This window comes from Oryctolagus cuniculus, chromosome 2 (assembly GCF_964237555.1).
Source record: "Oryctolagus cuniculus chromosome 2, mOryCun1.1, whole genome shotgun sequence".
In the NCBI taxonomy this organism is placed as follows: Eukaryota; Metazoa; Chordata; class Mammalia; order Lagomorpha; family Leporidae; genus Oryctolagus; species Oryctolagus cuniculus.
The window spans coordinates 178,846,709-178,858,680 of NC_091433.1; the positions used below are offsets into that span (position 1 = coordinate 178,846,709).

An 11,972-nucleotide genomic window follows, 5' to 3' on the forward strand; every position below is an offset into this window, starting at 1 on the left:
TTGGGGAGTGAACCAGAGGATGGAAGACCTCTCTGTAACTTTTTCAAATAAATAAAAATAGGGGCCAGCGCTGTAGCACAGCAGGTTAACACCCTGGCCTGAAGCTCCAGCATCCCATATGGGCACCGGTTCGAGACCTGGCTGCTCAACTTCCAATCCAACTCTCTGCTATGGCCTGGGAAAGCAGTAGAAGATGGCCCAAGTCCTTGGGCCCCTGCACCCACGTGGGAGACCCGGAAGAAGCTCCTGGCTCCTGGCTTTGGATCGATGCAGCTCCGGCCGTTGCAGCCAATTGGGGAGTGAACCATCAAATGGAAGATCTCCCTTTCTCTCTCTCTCTCTCTCTCTCTCTCTCTCTCTCTGCCTCTCCTCTCTCTGTGTAACTCTGACTTTCCAATAAATAAATAAATCTTAAAAAATAAATAAATAAAAATAGATTAAAAAAAATAAGTGGGCAGTGCTCCAATATGAGATGTTGATATTGGATGCCAGTATTGCAAGCAGTAGCTTAACCCTGTGCACCAAAACACTGGTCCCATATATTTTGTTTTATAACCTGATTTTTTTTCCTACTTGGCAACATGTATTAAAACATTTAGCAAGAATGACTTTGTTTAATTATATAGTACACCCTGTTAATTTTGCAGACATGTAGAATGGAATTTCTTTGAAACTGTTTAAAAAGAGAAAAGAAAACCAGATGTCTCAGATGTCTTTGACATTGCCCATCTAAATGAAATGTGTGAGGTTGAGTTCTTTTATGTCTACCCCCACCCCTGCAGAACTTCTCTGTTCAGATGATAGTGATTTCTTCAGCTGAAGAGATTGAATACTCTTCAGCAGTGAACATCTCGGTATGGAACTGGGGAGCCTTGTGCCCCGGGGCCTGAGTTGTATGGAGAAGGAGGGAGTCAGTAGCAGAGTCAGCAGCATGCGTTTTCCTGGTGGCAGGGATGGCCACCCGGCACTCTGGTGTTTCCTCTTCTCTCCGGTCGAAGTGAATAGAAATGGGAACAGGCTTTCTGATTTTTGACATAAGCTCCACTACATTGAATGCATTCATTTTGCTTTGGGAGTTAATAGAATATAATGGGTAGGCCGGCGCCGCGGCTCACTAGGCTAATCCTCCGCCTTGCGGCGCCGGCACACCGGATTCTAGTCCCGGTCGGGGTGCCGGATTCTGTCCCAGTTGCCCCTCTTCCAGGCCAGCTCTCTGCTGTGGCCAGGGAGTGCAGTGGAGGATGGCCCAAGTGCTTGGGCCCTGCACCCGCATGGGAGACCAGGATAAGCACCTGGCTCCTGCCATTGGATCAGCGTGGTGCGCTGGCCACAGCATGCCGGCCGCGGCGGCCATTGGAGGGTGAACCAACGGCAAAGGAAGACCTTTCTCTCTGTCTCTCTCTCTCACTGTCTATCTCTGCCTGTCAAAAAAAAAAAAAAAACAAAAAAAAAACAAAAAAAAAAACAAAAAAACAATATAATGGGTAAGGAAGGGCTCAGGCTCTGGAGTAACGCTTCTATTTATTAGTTTTCAAATTATTTAGCCTTTCTATGCCTTTAGTTTATTAATCTGTAAAATGGAACTCATAATGTTACCCAACTTCAGCTTTCATATACATCATATGGAATATAAAAGGATCATATAAATGTAAAACATGCATTTTTAATTTATATATATGTATATATTTCTATATTACACACGTATATATTTCTTAGTATAATACCTGGTGTAATAAATTACTTCCATTATTGACATAATAAGTTCTTCATTATTACTGCCATCATCCCTAAACTCATATTTGTATTTCTCATACCTGATATTACTGGCATGGTGAATTACTGTCATCATCATCCTCTTTTGCCTCTGAAGTGTCTAGGGTGGTTCGACTCAGAGTAGCTATGGTATTGTAATCAGGAAATTATTCAGTGTATAACTTATGTCTCAGATTCTGTTCCTAGAATTTAAAGTGAGTTCTTCCATAATGAGGGGTACCTTTGTCTTTCCATTAATGGAAAACCTGCATCTTTTTTCTCTCTTACAGGAGATGGAAAGAACAGTTCATATGTTTGAGACATTCCTATGAACTTCTCGAGATGAGTGGGTTATCCTCTCCAATCTGCTCCTGGCCGAGCAGTCTTCTGAGCCATTCAATTTCAAAGTGCACCAATTATGTGCAGAGCCTTGGTGTAAAGTGCTCTCTCACTCATTCTTTCTCTCTGTTGAATTTGGTGCTATTGTCTCAGGTACCTGAAACCAACCAGCCTACAAGAACCAAACAGAACTTCAGAAACATGTTGTATTTTCCACAAATAAAAAATACAACCCCACAGCTTGGAGATTTGGTGCTACAGAAACTGCTTTCGCTTCTGCTCCTCTTTTTGTGCACTCTCTTCTGGAGACTTCTCTCGTAGGGAGCAGACCAGCAAACAGGAGGCAGCTGGATGGGGCGGCTCTGACTGTGTTGAATTGTTTAAACAGTGGGCAACCTGTTCTGTTTTTTGTTTTTTATTTTTTTCTCCTTTCTACCCCTTTTCTCATATTCCCCACCCCTCTTCTGGGTAATGGACTGATACCTGTTTTAGAGTTGGCTCTGATATATTCTGGTGGGAAACTGAAGAAACTGGATGAAATTAGATTAGGCTCTTTAGAACTGCCTTTAATGTGCCTTTTTATTCATTTGAGAAAGATAAGGCTAAATCGGTTGGGCTTGTTTGTAGTAAATAAATTAGAGATGGTTTCTCTGGTCACAACCTTGAAAATAAGTTTTGATACTCTGTGTCATTAAAAGATAATAGTGTTTTGGTATTAAATGCCTGTCTAGTTCTCAGAGCTCAATCAGGACACTCAGTAAGCCACATGATATTCTGAAATGGTCAGTTTTTGTGTGTGGTTTGTTTCTGTTTAAGAAACAAGGGAACAGAATTAAAGCAACAGATAATACACAACCCACACAAAAAATCCCACACACGTTTCAGTATTACTGACAATGATGATCCCAAAATAAATAGATGATGGCCATTCTTTCTTCTATCAGTGGCAATTTAATAGTTACTCATGTTTGAGTTTCCAGAGAGAAATGATTTTCACATATAGTAAATTATTATTGTTTTGCTTTAAAGCTGGGACTTGCCAAATGGACAGAAAAGAGAGGAATTTGTCAGAGGCTCCATAGAATTCATTTTTTGTATGATAATTGCCAGTGAGCTATGGTATGGTCCTTGAATATCAGTATTAATGTTTAAATCCCTTCCCGTAAACTGATCTTCACAACTCTTCATTTTGATTGGAACCCATTTTGGATCTTGCTGAGTGATTTCTGTGAATTGTACTTACCTGAAATTAATTATGGGTTACTAGTTTTACAGAAACTTTCTGCAAATTTTGAGACACAGTCTAGGCAGTTACAAAGAGGCAAAGGGAGTGCAGTGACATTTTTTATCAGATGATTTTTAAATAAAAAGTTAGAAAATTATGCTGACAAGTTGGCTTGCTATCTTGATTCATTATAGCTGTGGGCTGCAGGTGTGTCTTTCCAATATATGCAACACATGTAGTTTGGGTTTTAATTAGGGCAAATGGTCTTGGACTACTGCAGAGATATTGAGCTACCTCAGCTTTTTGTAATTTAGTTACCAACAGTGTTTACAGAGTGCTGTAATCACTTTGCCACCATTTATTCTCGCGGAAGCTAAGGTACTTGTCTCCTTGTCTCTGGCTGTTTGTGGAGTGCAGAAAGCACACTGTGGCTGTAGGGAACTGCAGTAATCCCAAGTGCTTCTTTGCATTTACATCTAACGCCTTCTAATTCTAGCTGAATTGTTTTAAAATGCCACTTGTTTTCTTTATGCTTAGTCTATGAAGTTTTCATAATATTCAGTTAGTCATGTAATTAAAGATGCTACCCGTGTAGACACACTGTATTTTTAAGGTGGGCAAGTGCGATTAACGATGAACCATTTTAAAGGGGAGGTTATTTGAAACCTCTAATTTGATTATTGGGAGGATTTTCATGCTTTCTTTCGTATTTATTACCATCATACCAGTTCAGACTATTTTACTGTCTAATACATTAGCATTTTGTATTTTGATGGAAATTGTTACAGAATTTAAAGATTTGATGAAATAAGATGTAGCAGATTTTTTGTAGCAAGTTTCTGGTAAAAGGGTTTTTTGCAAGTCTCAGGTTCTTGCTGCACTATTTTTTTTTAACTATTTATTCCAGTTACTCTAAGTCAGCAGCATTCTGTTCAAGTAACAGCAGCACTTGTGAAAGGAAAAAAAAAAAAAAACGCACATGTTCTTAGTAGGTTACTGAATTTGTACAATTAAGATTTTAGCCATCAGTGAGTTTGACAAGGGAAATTTATGTTTGGCATTACAGTGCTTCTGAAAGATCAAGTTTTGTTTTTTTTTTCTTTCTTTTTAAAAATGTTATCTTTAGATGGAAAAATTGGAGGCAACCTCAGTATAGGAACTGCCACTTTGAACAGTATAGGTCTTAAAGAGAAAGCCAATCTAATGCCAAGGGGAGAAAAAATTTCTGAATTTGTACCAACTCTTCTGGTCCCTTTTCCCCCTGCCCCCCCCCCCCAAAAAAAAAGAAGTACTCTATACCGGTTTTGCTTATTTTACGGATATCTGGTGGTTCTATAGTTCAAAGCAGCTTGTAAAATTATCCAAGTGGACTCAATTTTGTTTACCTTTCTGTAAGTTCTTAATTTTTGCTGTATAGCATTGGCAAAAATGTGTATAAATTGACGACCTCTGTTCTTCTTTCCTATTGTGAGCATTATAAATGATGAGCTCCTGTGAAAACCGTGCTCTCGGTTCAGTAGAATATGTATCACAGCACAGCCCAGCAATAGTTCATGCTCAGCTGTGGGGACCCTGGGAGCTTTTTGAAGATGATGGAACCACATTAAGGTTGAAACTGATGGCTGTGGAGTTAATTGTGTTTTTGAGCTTGAATCTTACCTGTGATTAATTTTTTTTACGTCCTTCCATGACTTGATTTTTCTCATACGCCAATGTATTTGTAGGTTTACTGGATTTATTTTTAGGGAGTGGGATGGTAATTGCTTCCCTTTTTTGATTAAGTTTGTTCAGCTATGGTGCTATTCAGTAGGTATCTTCAGTGTCGGGTCCCGTAGCTGAATGCCATTGTTATTATAATTATTATTTGTAATCATATTGTAAGCTTGAATTTGGGCTTATACCTGCATCTTTTGTATTTTGTACATTTGGTTACTTAGACTTTGGGAGTCCTAATTGGTTTCAGTCATGTATGTCTACTTTGTAGATTAAGTAGACTTCATCAGCTATGGTCTATTTTGGGTTACGTAGTTTAATTTAGAATTGTGTTAAATTGATGTTTTGCATTTGACTTCATTTTACATTAGTTTGAAGTAAATTATTTAATTTTTGAATTCTGGAATTTGAACATTTACTGTAATTTGTAATATAACTGCTGTGAAATACTTGAATAAAGATGATAAGAAAAACATGTCTTTCTTTAGCTTTAATTATGATCCCTGTTGGCTACAAATGCACTGCTGCTTTTCTAAGACAATTCATCTGTGTTATAGATAAGGCATATGGATGTTTATTAAGTATCCCCAAATAAGTCAGATGTACCTTTTAGATTTTAAGTATACCTCAGGAGATTTTAACTGAACCGTTTTTCAGTTGAAAATGTTTTAATTCAGTTGAAGATTGTCTAAAATATGTTACATAGAAAGAAGCAAGTGGATTACTTCTGGAATTTGTTTTCCTATCCACATGTTTAGGTAAAGCCCTCAGGAGTGTATTTGAGGCTCAATCTAGTTTTTAGGACTCTAGAAATGAAGTTGTTTTATTTATTCAGTTTGAGTTTTCATAAGACTCTTCAGGTATCTATTTCATGTTATTCTATACCCTAATGCCTGCAAAGTTATCTCTTAACTTTTGTTTTTAAGGATTTACTCACTTATTTGAAAGGCAGAGTTTGATAGAGATCTATCCACAGGTTTGCTCCCCAAATGACCATAATGGCCAGGTCTATGCCAGGAGCTGCTTCCAGGTCTCCCGCATGGGTGCAGGGTCCAAGCACTTAGGTCATTCTCTGCTGCTTTCCCAGGCACATTAGCTGGAAGCTGGATCAGAAGTGCAGCATCCAGAACTCGAACTGATGGCCATATGGGATGTCATTATCGCAGGTGGCAGTTTTAACCCACTGCACCACAATGGCAGCCCCTTAATTGTTCTAAAAATATGAATTCTCCGGGCTGGTGCTGGCCATAGTTGGCTAAGCCTCCACCTGCGGCACCAGCATCTCTTATGGGCACCAGCTCTTCCAATCCAGCTCTCTTCTTCTGGCATGGGGAAGCAGTGGAAGATGGCCCAAGTGTGTGGGCCCCTGAACCTGCATCAGAAGACCCGGAAAAGCTCCTGGCTTTGGGTTGGCTGAGCTATAGCCGTTGTGGTCATTTGCGGAGTGAACCAGTGGATGGAAGAACTTCTGTCTCTCCTTCTGTTTGTAACTCTACCTCTCAAATAAACAAATAATATCATATATATATATATTCTCTTGCCTCTATATTCATATGTTGATTACTTCCTGGTAACTGTGCTGGCAAGATGGGTACACAGATGACATGTTCTCTGTCCTTACATATTCTATATTCTGCAAGGGGAAATAAAACATTGAATAAATGTTGGATGCTTTGATATTATTCTCTATATTTTTTTAAAGTGCTGAGCTGACCCTGAAACTTCGTAGTTCTTGTTGGTTATCATAATAGAAGTCTCATGGTGAGAATGCCTTAATGTAGTTTTACAAAATATTTTGAGGTTTTGACTGCTTACATGTACTCATTTTATTCTCTCACCTTGGCCCTCCTAACCTAATTCTCTTTCCATTATCTAGTCTATTAGGACTCAAAGGGAATTAAAGAGTTCTTGGGAAGATTTTATGCTGATGGTGTCCTCTGTTCCCTTTACAACTTTAGGAGTGCAGTGATCTTCAGAATGCTTACAGGTGATGGAGTTAGGCTTTCTTCTTTCTTTGACTTACTGCCAGCTGTAAATGCTGTGTGTGTGTGTGTGTGTGTGTGTATTTCTTTTTCTTTGAAAGGCAGAGTGACTGATAGATATCTTACATCTTCTGATTCACTCCCTAAATGCCCACAACAACCCGGGCTGGGCCAGGCAACAGCCAGAAGGCAAGAACTCCCTCCAGGTCTCCCACATGGTATGCAGGGATCAAAATACTTGAGCCATCACCTGCTGCCTCCCAGGGTGTGCCTTAGCAGGAAGCTGGATTGGAAGGAGAGGTGGGACTCAATCCCAGGCCCTTCAGTGTGGGATGCAGGGGTCATAAGTGGTGTCTTAATGCCACTGTGCTAAATGCCTGCCCCAGTTTGGGGTCTGTTGTGGAGGAGAAGTGTAAAGATGTTTACACTTGTCATGTGACAGTCCTTGAATGTTTTTGAAAAGAACCATGACATGATGAAGATAGAACTTCAGAAGTAATACTTTGGCAGTAATTTACAAAATGCAAAATAACTGTTTCCTTTCAACTAGATATATGAACTACCTGCCAAATGCCAAGTTTGTGCTAGGCACTGGAGCTACAAAGCTGAGTGAAACAGAATCTTCAAATTAGAAATAACTTCAGTAGAGGAAGACATTAAGAAAAATTAAAAATAAATTTGGCTAAGTACAATGATAATGGTTTAATTGAAGTGCTGTTGGGGCAGAGGAACTTAACTTACCCTGGGAGTTTGGGGAAGGGTTTTTTTCTGGCTGATATTGTATCTTAACAGCATCTCAAAAAAGTCAAGGAATGTAATAAAAATTTGGGGAAGGACATTCTAGGCAGAAGAAGCAGTATAGACAGAGGTACAGGAATGGGCAGGCACCTACACACCATTCTAATTTGCTGTAGGATAAATCAAAGAAGGTAGTGATGGAGGGCAACAAGGACTCTATCTGCCTTTCTTGTGTTCCATATGAGAGACGCTGCAGACCCAAACTAGGGACCTTAAGGTAGGGATGGTGAGAACAAGATTGTTTCCAAGAAATTTAGAGATAAAATCAGAAGGACTCAGTGATTAGCTGTTGGGGGAGAAAATAGAGAAGGGTTCTGAAATTGCTCTTGGGCTTCTGCCTAGATGATCAGGTTTGTATTACCTGATAGGTAAAGGAGGGAGCAAAAAATCTGGAGTGAATGCAGTGTTGGGCACTTTAACATTTGTTCCAGCAGACATTGAGATAAATACTGTTTCTGAAGCTAGGGAGCATTTAGAGCTGCAGGCTTTTAAGGTCAGCTGCCGATAAGTGGTTGTCAAACCCTGAGTATGCATTAGATCTCTTAGGCAGTGCTTTCAAAGCAGAAGGAGATGGTAGATAGAGGAGCAGCAATGTTGAAGCAGCAGGTGGAGGATACCTTACAAGTGAGACCTCTCATACCTTCTCAAAGGCAGGACAGCTGAAAGAGAGGTGTCCCAGAACTGAAGGAAGAGAGAATGTTGGCTTCAAAATGGACAGCAGTATCAAATATGCCAGTGGAGGGCCAATAAAGTGTATACTAAAATGTTGTCAGTAGGGGTGGGAATCTGGTGATCTTTGTTACTTTCAGGAAAACAGGAAGAAGTGAGAGCCTATCTAGGAAGGGATGCGGGGTCATAGAAGAGATTTTGGTTAAAGTTTGGGGCTAGCATTGTGGCCATTTGGGGAGTGAACTAGTAGATGGAAGCTCTCTCTCTCTCCCTCTCTAACTCTGCCTTTCAAATAAATATATCTAAAAAAATAGCTGGGTCCAGTGCTGTGATGTAGCATGTAAAGCTGCTCCCTATGGTACTGGTTTCCCTTATGGGAACTACTTCATATCCTGACTGCTCCTCTGATCCAGCATCCCTGCTGATAGCCTGGGAAAGCAGTAGAAGATGGCCCAAGTGCTTGGGCCCCTGTACCCGCATGGGAGACCCCAAAGAATCTCTTGGCTCCTGGCTTTAGATTGGCCCAGCTCTGGCCGTTGCGGCCCTTTGGGGAGTGAACCAGCAGATGGAAGACCTCTCTCTTTGTCTTTCTCTCTCTCTAGCTCTACCTCTCAAAGAAATCTTGAGAGAGAGACACCGACTGAGGGTACTTATATAGTGAAGAGATAGAGATGGTAGTAGAAGCCGGCAAGGAGAAGAATAGCAGCTAACATTCATTGAAAGTTCTGGATTCCAGGCCCTCTTCATTGGATTTTTCCCAAGTAGGAACTCATTTAGTCTGCACAGCAGTCCTATGAATGGAATGCTGTGATTATCCCATTTTACTAATGAGGAGAGTTGATCACAGAGCATCCTACTTGCTGAGGGTCAAACAACTCTAACAGCACCAGGATTAGATTCTGGGGTTGTAACTTAGGAGCCTGGTTGCTTACCACCGTCCTCTGTTGCCTCGGTAGAAAGAAGAGTGACTCACTGGAGCACTGGCTTGAGAAGAGTAAGGGAATTTTGGGGGGAAGACCACAAACTGGGGGTACAGGTGAAGGTATAAGTTTAAGGGCAGGATAGTTGAGGAGATAAAGACTCGGCAACCTCAAATTTTTTCATTATATATTTATTTATTGAATTAAACCATTTTGTGGTAAAACTTCTCAGGGAAAACAAATGTGTAGGTCAAACATGAATTCTAAAATGCAGTGAAGTCAACACCTTAGCCCGTCCAGAAACTCTCCACGTGCTGCATTCTGACTAGAATCTTCTTTTTCTCCCCAGATGTAAGCACTGTCCTACAATTATAGTAATGATTTCTTAGCTCTCCTGAGGGTTTTGTCCTCCATGGGCATTTCCTTAAGCACTACACTAAAGTTTTTCCTATTTGCCTTTTTCTCTTGTCTCTTAAATTTCTTAATCTACAGATTTCCTCCTCAGTCTCCTTGCTATTCATTCATTGAAGAAAACTTTTGACCTATTGGATTTACCAGTCTGGATTTTGCTGATTGAATCCAGTGGTGAGGTTATGTTAACATTTATTTGTCTTCTGTATCTCCCATAAATTTTTGGGTGGATCTATGGTTGCGGTGCCATAGCAGTGGTCCAGTATGATAATCACCGCTAGCTAGTGAGCACTTGAAATGTGGCTGGTCCAATTGAGATGTGCAACATGTATAGAAATGTGCACTCATTTTGAAGGTTTATTACAAAAAATAAGAAATGCCTCATTAATGGTCTTTCTATTAATGTTGTTAAATTGTTTTGGTTATATTGGGCTAAATTAAATTATTAAAAATAATTTTAACCTTTATAATGTGTCTACTAGAAGATTTAAATATATGTGTGAGGCCGGCGCCGTGGCTCAATAGGCTAATCCTCTGCCTGCAGTGCCGGCACACTGGGTTCTAGTCCTGGTTGGGGCGCCGGTTCTGTCCCGGTTGCCCTCTTCCAGTCCAGCTCTCTGCTGTGGCCCAGGAAGGCAGTGGAAGATGGCCAAAGTGCTTGGGCCCTGCACCCGCATGGGAGACCAGGAGAAGCACCTGGCTCTTGGCTTCGGATCAGCGCGGTGTGCCGGCCGCAGAGGGCATTGGAGGGTGAACCAACGGTAAAGGAAGACCTTTCTCTCTGTCTCTCTCTCTCACTGTCCACTCTGCCTGTCAAAATATATATATATATATGTGTGTGTGTGTGTGTGTGTGATTCATCTTATGCCTCTTTTGGTGATGCACTGGCTTAATCAGGTTCTGGTTTTATTTTATTTTTAAAGATTTATTTATTTGAAAGAGTTACACAGAGAATGAGAGGCAGGGAGAGAGTCTTCCATCCACTGGTTCACTCCCCAGATGGCCTCAATGGCTGGAGCTGCGCCAATCCAAAGCCAGGAGCCAGGAGCTTCCTCCAAGTCTTCCCATGTGGGTGCAGGGGTCCAAGGACTCGGGCCATCTTCTACTGCTTTCTCAGGCCACAGCAGAGAGCTGGATCAGAAGTGGAGCAGCTGGGTCTTGAACCGGCGCCCACATGGGATGCTGGCACCACAGGCAGCAGCTTTACCCGCTGTGCCACAGCGCTGGCCCCTGATCTTATTTAAATTATTGTTACTTGGCTTAACCTGCCATGCCACAACAGTGGCCCCTGTATATTTTTGTGAGGTCAACAATGATTGATATTTTGATGCCTAGATTCCTCAGTTCATTAGGGTTTGCAAAATGGTGGATTCTAATATAATTATTTATTAGTAGGAAGCTCTACAAAGAGAAGCATTTCTTTTGTCTGGTTATCCAATAGTGCATGTCATGTATCTAGGAAAGGTAGGATTAGTTAGATTGGATTATATTTTCTTAAAGATTCATTTATCTGAAAGAGTGACAGAAAGGGAGACACACACACACACACACACATGCACGTGTGCACACTTCCATCTGTTGGTTCATCTCTAAATGGCTACAAATGCTGGATCTGGGCCAGACTCAAGCCAGGAGCAGAAACTCCGTCTAGGTGGCAGGGGTTCAAGCACCTGGGCCATGGTCTGCTGCCTTCCCAGGTGCCTTAGCAGGAAGGGAAGCAGAGTAGCTGGGACTCATACTGGCCCTCCGACATGGGATGCCAGCCCCAGCGCTTGATTCTTAACCTTCATATATGCCAGTCTAAAAAAGAACATTTCACTATCAATGTAAAGGTGATGAATTAGGATCTAATGATATCTTGGTACCATTATGAGTTCATCAATGTAAACTTAGGAGCATTTGACTGTATCACTGCTATTCTGTTTGTTGCTGTTGAAATGTTCCCATTTCAGATCTGTGTGCATCTTCTCAAGTTAGTTCCTGATTCCTTTTAACACAACTCTAGGAATCTTTGCTGGGTTTTAGCCTCTGTTGGTCTGCAGTGATATCCCCTCCTCTGTTCCAGATATTGACAGTTTGTCTCCATTCTTTTATTTACTTGGTCAGTCTCTTTTTATTCATCCTTTTCAAAAAACTAGTTTTTAGTTTCATGGATTTTTTTCT

At 41.0% G+C, this 11,972-nt stretch overlaps 1 protein-coding gene across 4 annotated transcripts in view; it reads left to right on the forward strand.

Moving 5' to 3' along the window:
* The window catches only part of ATAD2B (ATPase family AAA domain containing 2B), a 221,521-nt gene extending 216,017 nt beyond the window's left edge, over positions 1–5,504 (forward strand). For all 4 annotated transcript variants that reach the window (XM_002710061.5, XM_070069369.1, XM_070069368.1 and 1 more), the window contains exon 28: positions 2,043–5,504. In XM_002710061.5, coding sequence (XP_002710107.1) covers positions 2,043–2,084 — 42 coding nt within the window. In that variant the 3' untranslated portion in view covers positions 2,085–5,504. The remainder of the gene's footprint in view (positions 1–2,042) is intronic.
* Positions 5,505–11,972: the final 6,468 nt, after the last annotated feature.